Source organism: Trichosurus vulpecula, chromosome 1 (assembly GCF_011100635.1).
Source record: "Trichosurus vulpecula isolate mTriVul1 chromosome 1, mTriVul1.pri, whole genome shotgun sequence".
Taxonomy (NCBI): Eukaryota; Metazoa; Chordata; class Mammalia; order Diprotodontia; family Phalangeridae; genus Trichosurus; species Trichosurus vulpecula.
Genome location: NC_050573.1, coordinates 197,912,161 through 197,931,385, shown reverse-complemented (window position 1 = coordinate 197,931,385; position 19,225 = coordinate 197,912,161). Strand labels below are relative to the sequence as shown.

At 36.1% G+C, this 19,225-nt stretch overlaps 1 protein-coding gene across 2 annotated transcripts in view; it reads left to right on the top strand.

The window, feature by feature from the left end:
- Nucleotides 1-19,225, top strand: part of ATP9B (ATPase phospholipid transporting 9B (putative)) — a 527,294-nt gene that overhangs the window by 278,895 nt on the left and 229,174 nt on the right. For both annotated transcript variants that reach the window (XM_036766185.1, XM_036766193.1), the window contains exon 11: nt 15,169-15,245. In XM_036766185.1, coding sequence (XP_036622080.1) covers nt 15,169-15,245 — 77 coding nt within the window. The remainder of the gene's footprint in view (nt 1-15,168; nt 15,246-19,225) is intronic.

Below are 19,225 nucleotides of genomic sequence, written 5' to 3'. Positions count from 1 at the left end.
CCTGAAAGTTCAGGAAAGTGACTTGCAAACATTTAGTCTGTAGGCTGAAAGCCCCAGGAGTCGTCGTTGCTACTGCTGCCACAGGCCCTCGCCTTTTGTCTCACCTAGCTCAACAGACTCTCATCCTAGGCTGAGCGGTTTGGTACCTGCCACTGCTATCTGTGATTCAGGCTGCCAGGCCTGCTCCTTCTCTGGTATGGTCAGGTGCAGTCCCGTGCACCCTGCACTCTCCCAGCCTGCTTCAACAGATCATTCCAGTCAACCTTCTGGACTCTTCTGGGCTGGAAATCCGACTGTATCTCCTGGTGGATTCTACCTCTTTCAGATTTGTTCAGATTCACTTTTTTAGAGTTACCTGAAAGAATTTGTGAGAGAGCTTGGGTTATATCCCTACTTTCACTCTGCCATCTTGGCTCCATCCCCCCTTGACATAATTTTTCGCAAGCTGTCATGATTGACAGTATCAAGGACCTTGATCAGATTGATGAACATTGTTTACAGACCTCTGTTCTGCTCCTGGCATTCCTCCTGGAGTTATTGGGCAGTAAACACCCTTTCGACTATTCCTCAGCCCTTTCTTGGCTCTCAGATAAATGACCATCTTCCAGGTGAAGTATCAGCCCATTAAGGAGGACTCTGGCAAGAATCTTGCCAACAATGATAAAGAGAGTCCCCTCCTTTCCCATGATTGGCACATGTCCTTTACCTTTATATAGATGGACAGTGGAGGCATCCTTGAACTCCTGCAGGATAATCTTTTCTTGCCATATAATGGGGAGGACTTTAGTCTGCTTTTGTAAGAGTGGTGGACCCTTTCACTTGTAAATCTCAGCTGGAATAGAATCAGCACCAGGTGCTTTGCTGCAGGAGAAGAGCCAAATGGCATTCAAAACCTCTTCTAAAGTTGGAAATTCAGCTAATGAGGGATTGACTTCAACCTGAAGTATATGGTCATTGGCTTCAGCATTAATTGTTGATGGTCTGTTGAGAACACTTTGGAAATGTTCAGCCCATCTCTCCAGGATCATATCACTAATCAGTGTGGCTCCATCAGCACTGAGTAGTTGGGATGCACCATAGGTCTTTGGCCCATAAATAGCCTTCAGGGCTTCATAAAAGTGCTTTGGATTATTACTATCAGTATAAAACTGAATTTTATCTGCCTTCTTACTGAGTCAAGAATCCAATATTTCTCTCAGCTTTTTTTGTAATTTATTTTTGATGGGAGTTAAATGCTGTCTTCTTAGAAACAGATCAGTTATGCCGGTAAACACTGTGGAGTTCTTATTTTTCGTTTAGCATCTTCTTAGTTTACCCATCATTTTTGTCAGACCAGTCTTGATGTTTGCAAGTGTTCTGGCCCAGATGAGTAAATGCAGTGCTGCACACTAAATCTCTGAAAACTGCTCCACTCCTTTTCTGCTCCAGTATTGCCACTCATGTGTTGGCTAAGCTCTCCCTCCAAGTTAGCATTGTTGTTCCCAATCTAAGAAGTGCTTTAATCTTTTGACATTAAGTCTTCTGGTAGTCATCTCGCCTTGAGGCCTCCACTTTTGTTGATTGCAAACATTTAGCTTGGAGAGGATGTCTGTGATTGGTCTGTGCCACACATTGCCTTTGTCACTCTCACATCTTATGTGTCTCTTATCCTCATGACATAGTCTATTAAATGGTAATGTTTGCTGCAGGGTTGCAGCCACGAAGTTTTGTTTCATTTGGTTAAATGGAAGACAGTGTTAGTTATGAGATCACGAAATGCAGAGATGTTCAGTAGTAAGTGACCATTGCTGTTGCTGTTTCTGGCTCCATTCATCCCAAGGACTCTCTGCCATGTATGCTACTTTGTGCCTACCTTTGCATTAAAGTCACCTGGAATTATAAGCTTGTCCTCTTTAGGCACAGTGATGATGAGGGTCTCCAACTCTTCATAAAAGTTTTTCTTTGGTCTCATCAGGATTTGACATGGTGTGAGCATATGCAGTAATGATTTTGGTGTGGTGCTTTCCTTTGAATGGCAATTGCATTGTGTTGAGTCTTTGGTTCACTCCTTTTGTTTGGCATACAAGCTTGTTGACTAGATTGGTTTTGATTGCAATACCTGTGCCAGCTTCATGGTGTTCCCCTTCACGGTGGCATTTCCAGAAAAAGGTGTATCTAACTCTGACTTCAGTAAGCTGGCCTTTGACAGCCTTGTTTCACTCAGGGCTGCTCTTTGGAAATACCTACAAAGTTCTCTCACAACAACAGCTGCCTGTCTTTCAGGTCTACTGGTTTTTGTGCTGTTCATTAGCATGCACACATTCCATCTACCTGTGGTGAGTGGATTCATTTTTGCAAAGTTTTTGTACATTTTTTTGTGTTTTGATAGCAGGATGGGATTCCCACCTGCCGCAACAAGCAGGTCAGGGTTGGGTGAAGTAGACTATCTTTAGAGTATCCCTTTCTCACACCAGGAAGTAGGCAATATCATCCTTCCAAAAGGCTGCTTAGACACCCAGGGTGTGCCTAATCCCTCTGTTGCTTCCATTGAGAAGATCATCCTAAATTCTGGGCCATCTATGTGCAAGGTTGTGGCTATAAATCCCAGTGTAGCCACACCTGCCACTTTGTCACTTGAATTTGAGTTGGTAAAATTAGTAAAATGGTATGGTTTTGATTCACACATAAATTGTATGTAAGTGAGGCAGTGTTTTGCAGAGTTATCAGCCACACTATCTCTTCCAGAATCATCAGAGTCCAGTGGTAAGACAATGTCAAGATGGCCAGTAATCTCTTGAGATGCAGTGGATGACATTGGTGTCTTCAGTGTTTAAGCAAGTTTAAACCACTCCACAGTACCTGCTTCAGCTTCCTTCTTGGCTGTCTGCCAGGGGAAGTCTTCACATGCTTTAGACATCCCCCTAATTCACCAAAGGGTTTGTGACCCCTTGGTTACCCTCAGCCTGGTTTAGCTTGTCTGCCAAAATGGTTCTACCAGTTGTGACTACTGTGCATGTTACAGCTTCAGGTGAGAGCTGAGTGAATCAGGTAGACAACAAAGTTGGAAAGGAGCCCTGAAAAGGGTTTTGGCAGCCTTCCCACCATAGTTGCTAGTTTTCCCTGAACACACTTTACACCCTCCAAAAAGCCAATGAGAAGAATGCCTTGAAAGGCAGAATTAGCCTAATGGAAAAGGAGGTCCAAAAGACCACTGAAGAAAATACCACCTTAAAAATGAGAGTGGAGCAAGTGGAAGCTAGTGACTTGATGAGAAATCAAGATATTACAAAACAGAACCAAAGGAATGAAAAAGTGGAAGACAATGTGAAATATCTCGTTGGAAAAACCACTGACTTGGAAAATAGATCCAGGAGAGACAATTTAAAAATTATTGGACTACCTGAAAGCCATGATCAAAAAAAGAGCCTAGATATCATCTTTCAAGAAATTATCAAGGAGAACTGTCCCGATATTCTAGAGCCAGAGGGTAAAATAGAAATTGAAAGAATCCACAGATCACCTCCTCAAATAAATCCCCAAAAGAAAACTCCTAGGAATATTGTCGCCAAATTCCAGAGCTCCCAGATCAAGGAGAAAATATTGCAAGCAGCCAGAAAGAAACAATTTGAATGTTGTGGAAACACAATCAGAATAACACAGGATCTAGCAGCTTCTATGTTAAGGGATCTAAGGGCTTGGAATACGATATTCCGGAGGTCAATGGAGCTAGGATTAAAACCAAGAATCACCTACCCAGCAAAGCTGAGTATCATGCTCCAAGGCAAAATATAGACCTTCAAAAAAATAAAGGACTTTCAAGCTTTCTCAGTGAAAAGACCAGAGCTAAACAGAAAATTTGATTTTCAAATACAAGAATCAAGAGAAGCATGAGAAGGTAAACAAGAAAGAGAAATCCAAAGGGACTTACTGAAGTTGAACTGTTTTGTTTACATTCCTACATAGAAAGATGATGTGTATGATTCATGAGACCTCAATATTAGGGTAGCTGAAGGGAATATGCATATGTGTACATACATACATACATATATATGTACACACACATACATATACATATATGTGTGCATATATATGTGTTTGTGTGTATATATGTGTGTGGGTATGTATATGTATATATCTGCATATGCACGTATGTATGTGTGTATATGTATATATCTGTGTGTGTATGTATATGTGTATGTATATATATATATAGACAGAAGGCACAGGTGAGTTGAATGTGAAGGGATGATATCTAAAAAAATAAAATCAAATTAAGGGATGAGAGAGGAGTATACTGAGAGAGGGAGAAAGGGAAAGATAGAATGGGGTAAATTATCTCTCATAAAAGTGGCAAGAAAAAGCAGTTCTGTAGAAAGGGAAGAGGGGGCAGGTGAGGGGGAAGGAGTGAATCTTGCTGTCATTGGATTTGACCTGAGGAGGGAATACCATACACACTCTATTGGGTATCTTATCCCACAGAAAAGGAGGAGGAAGAAGATAAAAAAGGGGGGGGATGATATAAGGGAGGGTAGATAGGGGGAGTAGGTAATCAAAAACAAACAGTTTCGAAAAGGGACAGGGTCAAGGGAGAAAATTCGATAAAGGGCAATAGGTTAGGAAAGAGCAAAATATAGTTAGTCTTTCACAACATGAGTATTGTGGAAGGGCATTTCATAATGATACACATGTGGCCTATGCTGAATTGCTTGCCTTCTTAGGGAGGGTGGGTAGGGATGGAAGAAGGGAGCGAATTGGAAACTCAAAGTTTTAAAAACAGATGTTCAAAAACAAACAAACAAAAAGTTTCTGCATGCAACTAGGTAATGAGACATACAGGCAATGGGGCGTAGAAATTTATTTTGTCCTACAAGAAAGGAAGTGAAAAAGAGATGTGAGGGGAGTGGGGTGACAGAAGTGAGGGCTGACTGAGGAACGGGGCAACCAGAATATACGCCATCTTGGAGTGGGCGGGAGGGTAGAAATGAGGAGAAATTTGTAATTCAAACTCCTGTGAAAATCAATGCTGAAAGAATTAAATAAATTTATAAAAAAGAAAAAAAAGATTAGCGTATAAGTTGTGAATCTTATGTTTTATACAACAGGCCTCCACTATGGACATTCACTGATAGCCACAAGGTCAAAGTGTCAATTTAGTGATACTGTTGTGAGATATGAAAGAGTGATAGGAAAACAAAAAATACAGGCATTACACAAAATCAGTACAGTAAGAATTAGGAGAGAAATAGTTAACTTGGAAAAGATATTTGCAGCAATTTCTCTGATAAAATACTACGTGTAAGTGCCTAAAATGCCAGGAAAACCTGGGTTCTGGTTCTGTCTCTGACACATTATGACTGTAACACTCTGGGCAGTCATTATCCTCTCAGGGCTTTAGATATGTCTCTATGATTATAAATAATGGAGAAAGTACCAACTTTCATTGCTAGAGGGAGTTTCATCACTTGGGAGTTCCCTGTATCTATAAAATCACAGATTTTGTCTCTGTCTCCAAAAGAAAAAAAAAAAGAAACCCTCATTACATAAATGGTCAGAGGACGTTAATGGGTAATTTTCAAGGAAGAAATGAAAATTATTAACAACCATACTAAAATGTTCCATATTACTAACAGGAAAAAGGTAAATTTAAACAACTGTAATTATATCTCACAATCATCAGATTCACGAAGATAAGAAAAGAAGGAAAAGGCAATTGTTAGATCGTGGGGGGACATGCATAATGTAGCACTACCAATGGAGATGTGAATTAGTCTACCCATGCTGGAAGTCATTTGGATCTATATTTCCAAATCACTAAATACTTCAAACTCTTTGAATCAGCTCTATAGCTACTAAGCACATACCCCAAAAACAAAACGAAAGGACCAGTATGTTAAAAAATAAATTCATAGTAGCAGTTTTTGTTGCAGTGCCTATATGTTAGGGGAATGGGTGACCCCCCCTCCAGTGATTGAGAACTAATGGTGGTATCATTTGTTCCAAATCCCTTCTCCCTCCTCACTATTTCCCTTGCGTCTCATATGTGTTTCATTTTTGTCCTGGGGTCTTCGTGTGATTTAAAGGAAACAAGTCTATTGCTTTATATTACTGACTTATCTGATAACTTTTATGAAAGTCCATGGAAATTTTATAACTTGTAGAAGATAAGGGACAGTGGCCAAGCAGTTATTACAAGCAGTTAATACAGTATTCCTAGGAGTTTTTTTTTTGGGATCTTTTTGAGGAGGCGATCTGTGGATTCTTTCAATTTCTATTTTACCCTCTGGCTCTAGAATATCGGGGCAGTTCTCCTTGATAATGTCTTGAAAGATGATATCTAGGCTCTTTTTCTGATCATGGCTTTTAAATTATCTCTCCTGGATCTATTTTCCAAGTCAGTGGTTTTTCCAATGAGATATTTTACATTGTCTTCCATTTTTTCATTCCTTTGTTTCTGTTTTATAATATCTTGATTTCTCATCAACTCACTAGCTTCCAATTGCTCCATTCTAGTTTTTAAGGTAGTATTTTCTTCAATGGTCTTTTGGACCTCCTTTTCCATTTAGCTAATTCTGCCTTTCAAGGCATTCTTCTCTTCATTGGCTTTTTGAGCTCTTTTGCCATTTGAATTAGTCTGTTTTTTAAGGTGTTCTTTTCTTCAGTATTTTTTGGGTCTCCTTTAGCCAGTTATTGACTTGTTTTTCATGGTTTTCTCGCATCACTCTCATTTGTCTTTCCCATTTTTCCTCTGCTTCTCTAACTTGCTTTTCCAGATCCTTTTTGAGCTCTTCCATGGCCTGAGACCAATTCGTGTTTTTCTTGGAGGCTTTTCATGTAGGCTCATTGACTTTGTTGACTTCTTCTGGCAGTATGTTTTGGTCTTCTTTGTCACCAGAGAAAGATTCCAAAGTCTGAGACTGAATATGAGTGTGTTTGCACTGCCTGGCCATGTTCCCAGCCAACTTACTTGACCCTTGAGTTTTTCGTCAGGATATTACTGCTTGTAGAGTATAGGGTACTTTGTCCGAAGCTTGAGGGGCTGTTCTGTTGTTTTCAGAGCTTTTTCTACACAGCAAGCTCTGCCACACCAGTGTTTCTCCTCCCCTAAGAACTGCCAACCTGGACTGGACTCAGATCTAAGCAGGCTCTGTACTCCTGCTCTGATCCGCAACTTAATTCCTCCCACTAGGTGGGCCTGGTGCCGGAAGCAATTGCAGCTGTAGTTCTGTAGCTGCACCTCTTCTACTGCCCCCCTGGGGTGGTGGCCAAACTGTGAACTCCTTTCACTCTCTCCCCAGCAGTTTTTCCCACTAACCTTCTCCATTGTCTTTGGTGTTTGTGGGTTGAGAAGTCTGGTCACTGCCACAGCTCACTGATTCAGGGATATAGGGCCTGGTCTGCCTGACTCCCAGTCTGGTTGTTCTGGGCGCAGCTCCGCTTCCAGCTCTGTGCACGATAGACCTCACCCAGCGACCATCCAGGCTGTTCTGGGCTGGAGCCCTGCCTCCCTCTGCTATTTTGTGGGTTCTGCAGTTCTAGAATTTGTTCAGAGCCATTGTTTATAGCTGTTTGGAGGACCTGGCGTGGTGGGTTGGGGGAACTCACGCAAATCCCTGCTTTCCAGCCGCCATCCAGGACTTAATAAAATTTAACATCAGATTGGATGTGTGGGGCAAGTGCAGGTGAGGAGTTGAGGATGGCCCAGAGACTGTGAGCCTAGGTAACTTCAGAGAAGGCAGTGCCCTAGACAGCATTAGAAAAGTTGGAACAATGGTAGAAAAGACGATGAGTTTGTTCTGCATAATCTTGAGTTTGATAATGGCTTTGCCTGGTACTTTAATGCTATTCCCAGGTAGGTATTTACTACGCTAAGGGCACACTTTTTGCCATGAAGTGAGAGAAGAGAATCACTATTACCAGTTTGCCATTTGGAGGCAGATTGAGAACCACTCTAAGTGCTCCAGCTTTCCTGAGGAGCATTGTTGGGATGATGAGCCCAAGATACATCTAATTTAAGGTATCCAAAAGGTAGTTTGTGATGTGTGTCTTTAGTCAAGTTTGGCAAACATATAGACATGGGAATGGTTTGCATAGAGATGATAGTTCAACCCATACAAGCTGATGAGATCAACAAGTAAGATTATAGAGGGAGAAGATGAGAGAGGACAAAGGGCACACTCATGGTTAGGGGGAATGATTTAGATGAGGAATCAGGGAAAGAAAGGAGACTAAGTAATAGTGAGACTGGAATATGGAGAACCAGGAGAGAAAATTGTCACAAAATCCTAGAAAGAAGAGAGTATTCAAAAGGAGCAAGTTATCATTGCTGTCAAAGGTTTCAAAAAAGTCAAGGGTGTGGATTGAGAATAGGCCATTAAATTTCATAATTAAGACAGCACTTTGGAGAGAGCAGTTTCAGTTGAATGATGAGGTCAGAATTCAAAATATGGAGTGGTTCAAAAAGAGTGAGATAAGAGGACACAGAGACTTCTAGTGTAGGCTTATATAGGGAAACCTGTTAGGAGGGAGGATTTATTCTGTGAGAGAAAGAGCTTTGATAATAGCTGTTATAATGGTGGACTTGACTGGTACTTCAGTGCTATATTCCAGGTAGGTGTTGATTACAGTAATGAAAATCCGCTTGCGCTGAGGTTGGATAAGAGAGCAAGTATAGTAAATTTGCCAGTTGGAGGCAGGTTGAGAAGCACTGAGAATCAGTGTCTTTTCAGAAGCGAGTGCTCTAGTGGACCCAAGGAGCATTGTTGGGAAGATCTTTTGTTCCTGGTTGGGGGTAGGGTAGGGGGAGTTTCTCTGTGGTCCTTCACTTAGAGGAATATGTTGTCATGAACCTTCCATGTCCACATTAGTAGTGGACACACCCACAAATCTCTGCTCTGTCTTGTTAGCTGCGTAAAGTACTTTTGATCTGGCCTCCCTTTAATTCCTGCCAAATACTCTACTTATCCTTGCCTTTATAGAAAGAAACATAGAAAAACTTGGGCTCCATGGAAGAGGTTTCTTAACAATTCACTTTTGATGATCCACAGTTGTAACCTGTTCTGTACTCTACTCAAAAGAGATGGTCTTGAGAATATGTAGATTACAAAGATTCCACTCTGTCTCTGGGCATCTTCTTTAATGGGCAAGTGAGCATCACTGCACTTTCGGACAGTTTCCAGAATCAGCTAGGTTCTCCCCATGTTCACTGTTCTCTCTATATGACTGAATGGACCATATCCTGCTTTTCTTCATATGGGCTACTCAGCAAGGATATAGCATTGGTTTTGTTGAGGGTGTGCTTGGTCAATAGTGGGGAGCCTGTTAAGCCTGTGGAGCCATGACTACGTATACTTTTATGCCTTAGGTCAGGGCTGTCCAACCTGAGGTTATCTTAGGGCTTCAATTCAATCCAAAGCAGTTTCCTCAGCATTAAAAGATACAGCCACCACATGTTCCTTTCAAAGACACAGGTCTGATGAGGTCACTCCTTTGCTCAAAATCCTTTAGTGGCTCCCTGTTGTTTATAGGATAGAATAAATACTATTTAGCTTGGGACTTATGACCCTCCACTGTCTGGCTCCTATTTACTTTTTATAACCTCATTTCATGTTCATCTTCTTCCTACACTCATATCTTCCTAGCTTTTTTCTTCCTCACACTCTACATTCCAGCCAAGCTCTGCTAGTAGTGTGTTCCTTAAATAGGTCTTGTTCTTTCCTGCCTCCATGTATCCATGCCTGCTGCCCGTGTGTCTAGAACAGGGCTGTCCAACCTTAGGTTATCTTAGGGTGGCATTAAAATAAAATAATTATTCGAGGGCCACACCCAGAATAAAAGATACATCACAGTAATAGAAAGTGGGGGAATGCATGTCATCAATACAACAGGTGAAGGCGTGAAGCAAAAAAGCAAACGAAACGACAGAGCGACAGCACAACAGTATAAAGGTAGATGCATACTGACTAGTCTGAATCTTACAGATGGAACGCATCCCACAGATCGATTGAAAATTCTGTACAATATGTTCCGTCTTTAATACTGCTTAAAAACACCAAAGAAAATTGACATCGACAAGATTATTTATTAGTGATGGAATTTAAAAATCTAATGTGCATTCCATGAAAATTATTATTTTATTTTTTTGCTCCTGAAAATTAAAACCCACAGGCTGGCCACATAAAATTGCACTGCAGACCACATGCAGCCCGTAGGCCGTATTTTCGACAACCCTGCCTTACGTCACTAGAAAGTTACATCAGAGTTCAAGCTTTTGTCCTCTGGATCATTAAGTCTCAAGGATGGCTTTATTGCTTTTTAAGGAAACTTAGGACATGAATCATGAATCTCTAAACAGTACAGTTAAGCTTTCTTTCATGTTTCCCATCCAAATTATCAGTACATGTCATTTGTACCATAAATAATCTGTATGAATAGATCAGGATTGAGTTCTTTCAAATGCCTGACAATTCTTTTTCTCATTTTTTATTCTTATAGCTCTGTTCTAATTTTGATCTTTGCTCTAACCAGTGAGTGGTCTGATTCAGGAATAACTCTCACCTTAGTAATGAGTCTCTTCATATCTGTTAAAATATAACCAGTTTCATTTCTGATGTTATTATTTACTGTTTGCAGTTCCAACCATTTATTTTCTTGAAGAACATATTCTTAATATGTTGATGTAAATTCTTTCCAGTCATGGGCCTTTCTCATTCCTTATTTCTGATCCTGATTTTCCAAAGTATTTCCCATCATTTTCAGTTCTTCCACCTTTGCTTAGAAGTTATTGACTATCAAAACATTTTAATTTGAAGTATCTTATGAAAACTACAAAAACACATTTCAAATGATCAAATTAGGTATAAAATAGGGAGACATATGCTTACCCAATGTGATAGCAATATCATGAAAAATGTTCTGCACAGAGCCAAACAAAAAGATTCCATATTAATATCAAGGTTTTATAAATGCTCCTATTCACTGATGACAATTTACTAATTGGATCATGCCTTGAAAGCATGCAGAATTGGAGAGTTCAAAGAGATAATAGATGTAAAGGGCAAAGCTTTCAAAATGGTTTCAAATTGTAATTGCATGAACCTATCTTTTTTACACTTATAGCCTATTGGTGTTACTGTATGACTGTAAATCATGGAAACATACAATCTTAGGAGAATCAAAATTTCAATTAAACCAGAGGGACAAAGGTATGATATCTGTAATTAGGATGCAGAATAGTACCAGGAATGATTTTTGTGCAAAATTTTAGCACACATTAAGATTAATGCTTGAGGGTAAAAAGTGCAGATTAGCTGTATAGCTAGAATGGGGAAAGGAAGGGAGGAATAAGCATTTGTTTAGTACCTACTATGTGCCAGACATTGTACTAAATACTTAAACAAATATCCTCTCATTTAATTTAATCAACAATGAGAGATTATAGATGAGTAGGCCAAATTGCTTCATTGATCCCCCTGAGGAAGGACTCCATCATATTCAGTGAGACCTCTGCGTGTAGAATTTATGGAAAGGAATGCCGAAGAATGTGTTTATATGATAAAAAGCCATGGAGAGGTTGCAGTCTCCATGAGAAGAGAAATTGTCAGACTACAGTGCTGAACTCAGTCAGTCACTGTGTCAAAGTAAGAATGTAGAATTTGAAAGTATTTTATATAAAATTATAAAAATAAGGAAGAAATGCAGGAATTTGACTAATAACTGAATAAATGTTATTTGTTGTTTTCCCCACTGTTACGAAATTATACTTCAATAGGAAATGTTGAAACAACAGAATTGATCCTTATGATGAATTTTGAATTTGTTGTACTAATGATATTTTCATGAACTGGCTATATTACAAGTGAAAACGATAGATACTCAGTTGCTAGACTTTATGAATAATTTTGGTCATGTTTAGGATTGACCTTACCTAGTAAAGCATTTCTTTTTTGTTAATTTTCAGTTATCTCCATTTATTGGAGAATGACTGAAGAAATTATGGTTATCTGAGTGTATTGAAATATTATTGGATCACAAGTAACTACAAAGATGAGTAATTGTAATTCAGAGAAACATGGGAACTCAAGAATGAACTAATAAAGAACAAATAATGCAGAATTGGGATGGGTGTGTGTGTATGTGTATATATACACACACAAAAACAATATATGTGTTCCATATATACAATTGCTACAGTAATATAAATAAAAACATTAAAAAGGAATTGAATTGAGATATAATGCAATGATATATCTTCTTCCCCATTAAGATGAAACATTTCTCCTCTCATTAGAGACATTGGAGAATATAGTTGCACAATATTCCTTAACATCAGATTTGGTGGATTTCTTACTTGGTTTTGTTTAGTTAAATTTTCTTTGTTATAATGAAGAGTTATTTCGGGCAAGGCATATGGGCAGATGAGTGGTATAAAAAACAAAAATGATCAAGGACTTTTTTTAAATTAAGCATTCAAATTCAGAAGTTGATTTATCATCATTTCAGGTTGTACGTGTGTTCGTGTGTCTGTGCATGTGTGTGCGCGCACATGTACACACACGGGCATGTACAAAATTATATTAAATTAAGGGAAAGAAATTTTTAAGAATCATTAAATATTCCAAACAAAAGTCTTGTAAACTTTCATATTAGAGTTTATAAGAGTAAAGGAAATAATTTTGCAAATATTCAGTGTTACTTCACAGATTAAAATGAATGTTTTTTATTCTGTTTTTTAACTATTGGTCATGTGACTTTTATCCTTAGAGATTATTCTGAAACATATTTAAATTTATTTTTACTTGGGAAAAAAAATTCTTTTTCAAGACAAAGAAAAATAGTTTAAGTGAAGAACCAGTTTTAAAGTACCCTGTTCAAACAGAAGATTCTTAATTTTGGAAATAATTTCCTTTATTTTAAATTTTTTTTTAAATTTTGACCTGAATTTATATTTTCATATTTTTATTTTTGGAGAGAAAGTTTACTGGTTGTTGTCATTGTTAAATATTCAAAGATAATCGAGAGGAAACATGGTAAAATGAAAAGAGCAGTGTCCTTGGAGTCTTGAGGTCTAGATTTATTAGCCTTGTTACTTACTAGACCTGTGACTATGGGCAAATCACTTATTCTTTCAGTGTCTTTTTTTTGTAAAAAAGGAATGGTTATATTCAACCATATATTTCCCAAAGTTCTTGTGAGAAAAGTACATTATAAAGTTTTAATTGCCCTGAAACTGAGTTGTGTTATTAATTTTATCATTTATTTGCAGGAGTTTCTTTTAATTACTTTGACATTTTCCCCTCACACCCATATTTTAAAATTTAGTTTATTTAACTATGTATGAATGACTTGACTAGAAAAGTAGTACTGTGCCTGAGTGGGGTAAATGCTTATTATGTATAATGTATATCATTGTTAGAATACTGATCATTTTATGTGTCTAAACTGCATTTTAAGAGAATATTTGAATTCTAATACTAATCCTTGAATATCACTTATGCGTTGCTTACTGATAGGTCTTTTTCCTTACCTTTTAGATAATAGTGTCTAGCATGATTATTTTTCTAAACTTGATGATTCTGAGAATAGCTGTGATATAGTAAAGGTCATAAATGGCCATGCTCTGACATCATTTTTCCTAATTCTAATGGTTCATTGGTGTTGGGAATGAAATAGTCAAGAAATGAATGAAATAGACAAGCTATATTGACCAGATTCTATATTTAGTTTAAAGTTAAGGTATTTATTGTCTGACTTCTGCATGAAGCATTAATAATTACAACAGTTTATATATCTATATATAGATGTTAATATTTATATATCTATCTACACTATTATAGTTAGAACATGTATATTTTAAATTTCAGATATTTCCAATGTAGCATTTATTTTAATATCTATCTAGGTCAATTACTTCACATGGGAAATATGAATAATTGTTATGTAAAGCAGTATTGATTACTTAGATTGAAAGTAGAAATATTTCTATTAACAGCACTTAAAACTACATTCCTGTAACATTAATTAGTATCAGTTAATTGTCATCTGAACATATAATTTTTTTAAACTTCCTTGTTTATTTTTGTCCTACACTTTCAATTTTAGGACAAAATGAATATTGATCAGATCCATTTACAATACCTGAAAAGGCTGTCATTATAAGTATTATAGTTAATCTTGTTGAGAATATTCTTATTAAGAAATATGAGTTCCCTAAACTTCTCTTGTCTTCCCAGGCTTTTTGCATGTTAACTAAGTTGATTAAAAAATAATGGGCATTAATTTAAAGTTGTACCATTCTGTAGACTGATGTCAGAGGTTTCAAATTATTAAACTATAAAAGTCATGCAGTAACATCATAAGCCTTTTTAATACACTTAGAATAGTGTACAGTTGTTTTCCCACTAAAATTATATGTCTCTATTTCGTATTGTATTAAAATGAAGAACTTTTAAGGGACACTATAACTAACAGTGGTAAAGAAGTTAACAAAAAACAGTAGATTTGCTTTTGTAAAGATTCTGTGCTGTACTCTTTTAAACATAAACATATACTAGAAAATATAAGATTCTGCAAACCATATTTAAGTGTTTATGACCTTAATATTTTTATGTATTAGGTAGAAACCTGCTTTTAAAAAATAAACTTAATGTAACTTTCCTAACATCTTATCTTGGTTTTTAAAGTTCTTAAGTTCAGATGTTAATATTTTGGACAGTTGATGATTTAGCATCTCTTTTAAGTGAAAGTAATGAAAGGGTACTGTTACCTTTACCGACATCAGTGAAAGGGTATTATCATTTTCATAAATGCAAATGAAAAGCTATTATGACTTTGTGTTGGTGATGTAAAGGTTTAGCCACTCTCTTATGATCTATGTGTAAAAAAATCATATTTAGATTACGTGAGTAATCATTTCAATATTGAATATTCTCTTACTTTCCTCCAGAGATATTCTCTGAATCCCTCTTCTTTTCCCCCTACTACCAATACATATATATGTATTTGAAGTTCAAAAATACTTTTCTTAACCTAGGGAATTGCTGTGTAGTGTCAAGTTAATGTATAGACTACATAATCAATATTTTTGTATTTTTCCTAGCAAAATAATTATATATTATATTTCAATTTTAATTTTTATTTGTTTCTTAGTTAATGAACAATTTTGTTTAAAAGACTGTGTTTATATTTTTATAGGAACTGTAATAGGTGTTGTTATTTACACTGGAAAAGAAACTCGAAGTGTAATGAATACATCCAATCCAAAAAACAAGGTAGGCTAGATAAAAAAAGTGGCTGCTTTAATTTTATTTTTCTTTTTAATGATCTTAAAGTACATATAGTTCAGTAAAGTTTGTGCGTTTTTAGTTTACCACATAAGAAACATTTAAACAAGCATTAGCAGTCTTAATTTACTTGATGATTTGTCATAGTAATAGTGCCATAATTCTTTGTCCACTGAGATGAATTTCTAATTGTTTGTTTTCAGCAACTTAAATTGATTTATTTATCAGTGTACACTTAGCACACTTCAGTTTAAAAAAAATTCTAATTTAAACAACATACAAAATACACCTAGGATTATATAGATAATTGTGGGCCTCTGAATTCATTTGCCAAGGTCAGGATGTTGTGGCTCATTTTTCACACTTCATTTTTAGCATTTACTATTCATAGTTTTCAAATTGATGTATCATAGTAATTTTTAAGAATCTTTCAAAAATGTTTTATTTATTTATGATATTTATATTGATAGTATTTTCAGAGCCTTTAACTTTTTAGTAAAATTATGGTAGACATTGAAGATCAATTCTGTAGGCTATATCAACCTTATTTGTATTCCTAGGATTGTTGAATGTACAGTAACTTAAATGGTGAACCTTTTTTAGAGGAATTCTAAGGTTATATTAAGATAACAATATTTAAGCCACTCAAAAGTTTTATGTGGCATTGTTAAAGAGTTGTGTATGAAACTTAATACTAATTTATTATGTAATTTAGTAGATTTTAGCCTGACATTGGAAATATGATTTTATAGAGTACGTTTTATGTTTAGCTAACTTTAAAGAAAGTATTTAGAATTGAATATCATAGAGTTATGAAAACATTCTCTTAGAAAGAACTTTAAAAACATATATCTAGTTTCTCTGTTGCTTTATTCGAATGTAATCTGAACTAAGTAATTGTTAAAAAGTCAGGAAAATGCCAACAAACCTCTAACTACAGTACCTCTATTTCTAACACTATTATGCTACCACCCAAAGTTTCTTTTAACTGCCTTTCCTTCAGAGCATAAACCAAAATACTCTTCTCACACCAATACACAAGAGAATTATGTGGTTAACTCCAATTACCTCTAATGGAATTTGCATGCATAAATCTTCTGCACTTGATGGGAAACTATAAGTCTTTATATCTATTTATTATATATTTCTGCTAATGTCAGTGAGGACATTTTGTTATTGGTGTTTACATATAAATGCCACAGAAAATACAATCAATTATAAATAAAACCTTCTAATTTTTATTTTTTTTAGCTTCACTGTAGTTCTTTTGCATAGTCACTTTATTAAAAATTAATATCTTAAAAAGTTAATTGTTGCTAGTGATAGAATCATGTATGCATAGTATAATGCTGTTACAGCTATATTATAAAGCGAAAGTGAAGGGATTTTTCTTTCTGTAGATAAAACAAATTTTCTAGATAATAGCAGACATTTAACTTAAACTTTTATTTTCATTCTTTGCATTTTAAAAATGTTTTTAAAGTAAATGGGCAGGAACAAAAATAGAGTTTTTGACAATATTTTGAGTGGTAACTATAGCTTTTAAACTGTCTCCTAATGTACTTCTCCATGTGCTCCTGTACTCACTAGAATATTGCTCTCTTCGTTCCATTGTTCTCATTCTTCCTTTATCTTCCTCCTTGGCATTTGTCTGACAATTTTTTTACCATTTCATTCCCACTTCTGTACTACTACTTTTTTCCACCCATTCCAGTCAGGTTCTTGATTAATGATTTCAATTTAGGGACAAGAAATTCTATAAGATGAATCATTTTCAAGCTTAAAGCAGATTATTGTGTTTAGTTTATTTTCTTAATTAGATTGACTAATATTCATTAAGCACTTAAATGCTCCCTACTCGGCATTGTGTAATTTCTATTTTTCTTTTTTTTTGTTTCTTTTCTATACTTCTACTAACTTTGGTTTTTACTTCCTAAATAGTTAAGGAACTGGGGGTTTCCTCCCCTCCCATATTCAGAAAAGTATAAACAAATGAGTGATAGAACAGTTTTTTATGAAGCATTTTTAGGAGTTGAATCACCAGCAATAGATGCTCAGAAAAGACTTATTTTGCATTTTAAATATTCATATGTAATCTTCAGGAGATATTACACAGTGAAATGTCTGTGTTTGCAGATAAAAGTAAGCTTTTCTACATGGTAAAACATCTGTCTAGAATGATACACTACTGGAAGATCACTTACCTAGACTATATGAATGGGCAAAAAAGTGACAGATGAGTTTCATCTGGATAAATTTAATACTGGAAAAAATAAAGGAAAAATATGCTTATGAAAGGTTAAACTCTGAACTGTTATTTATAAGACAGGAAAGAGATCCAGGAGTCCTACTTGCTCAGGGAATTTTCACAAGGACAGTATAATAAGTGTTTTGCTACAACTAAGAAGGCTAAGAAATCACTGGATGGTAAAAATTTGGAAAAAATTTATAAAACATACTTGAGTAAACCACTTTGCATAGGTTGAATACCAGGTGGGTTACCATACTTAATGTATGACTCTGCAGGGAAGTAAAATTGAAGAAATCAAGGGTGGGGACAAGAGAAAGCTTTTGTATAAAAATAGTGATCCAAATGAAGTGAAACTCATTAATCTAGAAAGATGACTAAAGATATTATCCAAGTATGTAACTCATAGGTATTATGAATACGGTGAGCATTACATTATTACCTAAATACCCCAGTACTCTGCATATTTTGTTTGTGAAGGATGTGATAAGGCTTGAGTGCCACAAAATCTTTTCAGCCAGTCTGAAACCCTACCTTTGCAGTCAGGAGGCCCTTGTTGCATTTAACAAATGTTACCTGAGAGTTAATCAACATGTTAACATGTCACAGATGATGTGATTAGATAGCTGTCAGCTAACAGAATGGCCCTGAGGGAGGAGGACACTGAACAGATACATAGATTTTAATCATGGAAGAGGTCAGGACTAGGGAGACTAGTGGTGAAGCTAGGAATAAAACTTGGATCTCCCAACTTTCAATTGAAATTCCCGAACACTCACTGTACTCTTACAAAATTAGTAGAAAATATTATTTTACTTTTACATCCCTCAGTAGAACTTAGCACACTGTTAGGCGCTTAAGATCCCTTCAAGTCTTGACCAAAGTCCCACCTCTTGATCCACCCCAGTGCTACTGCCTTCCCTATGAAATTCCGTCCGCTTGACCCAGTGTATATCTCATTTGGCATAGTCATATGCATGTTGTTTCGCCCATTAGACTGTGAGGGCAGGAACTTTTTGTGCCTTTATCTACCTTGAAGAAAATGCACTTTACATATTTTTCAGGACTTTATATGAATAATGATTTATAGGATGATGGGTTTGCCACCAATTTTCCCTCCTCTAACTCCTAGTCATTCCATCTGTTTTTCCTACCTCCTCAGTGCCTAACTTGGAAATTTCAGTGATACTGCATCTCCTTAATATTCAGTTTTGCACACCTTTCCTTGTAATAATCTCTTCTCAAAAAATGGCATGTTGTCACTTTGAGCTAAGGCATTTTCTGTATGTCTGTGGAAAAAGGAAAACTTATAACAGCTACCGGGAATGATAGTAATCTTTTCTTGTTATGTTTTTAGAGAAACTGTATTATTTTAAATGGTTGGAGTTTCCATCCATTCAGTTGGTCCTAGGTACTGTAATTTTACCAAATTCTTACAATCCTAATTTCAATAATTTATAATCCAGTGAGCCTGAGAAATCTCTTGAAGTCTTTGAAATTCTTTTATGAATAGATTAAGAGTGTTATCTGATATTCCTTGTTGTCAGTTTGGATTGATAATGTATTTGTGTAGTAATCTTTGTCTAGATATAAAAACTAAAAACACAGTTTGTTGATTTTTGTAATTAGATGGAATATTAATTCAAAGCTAAAGATCAGTGCTTGAATTTCACCTCTGCAGAAGACTCTTCTTGCTCATAGCTGCTTCACAAAACTGATG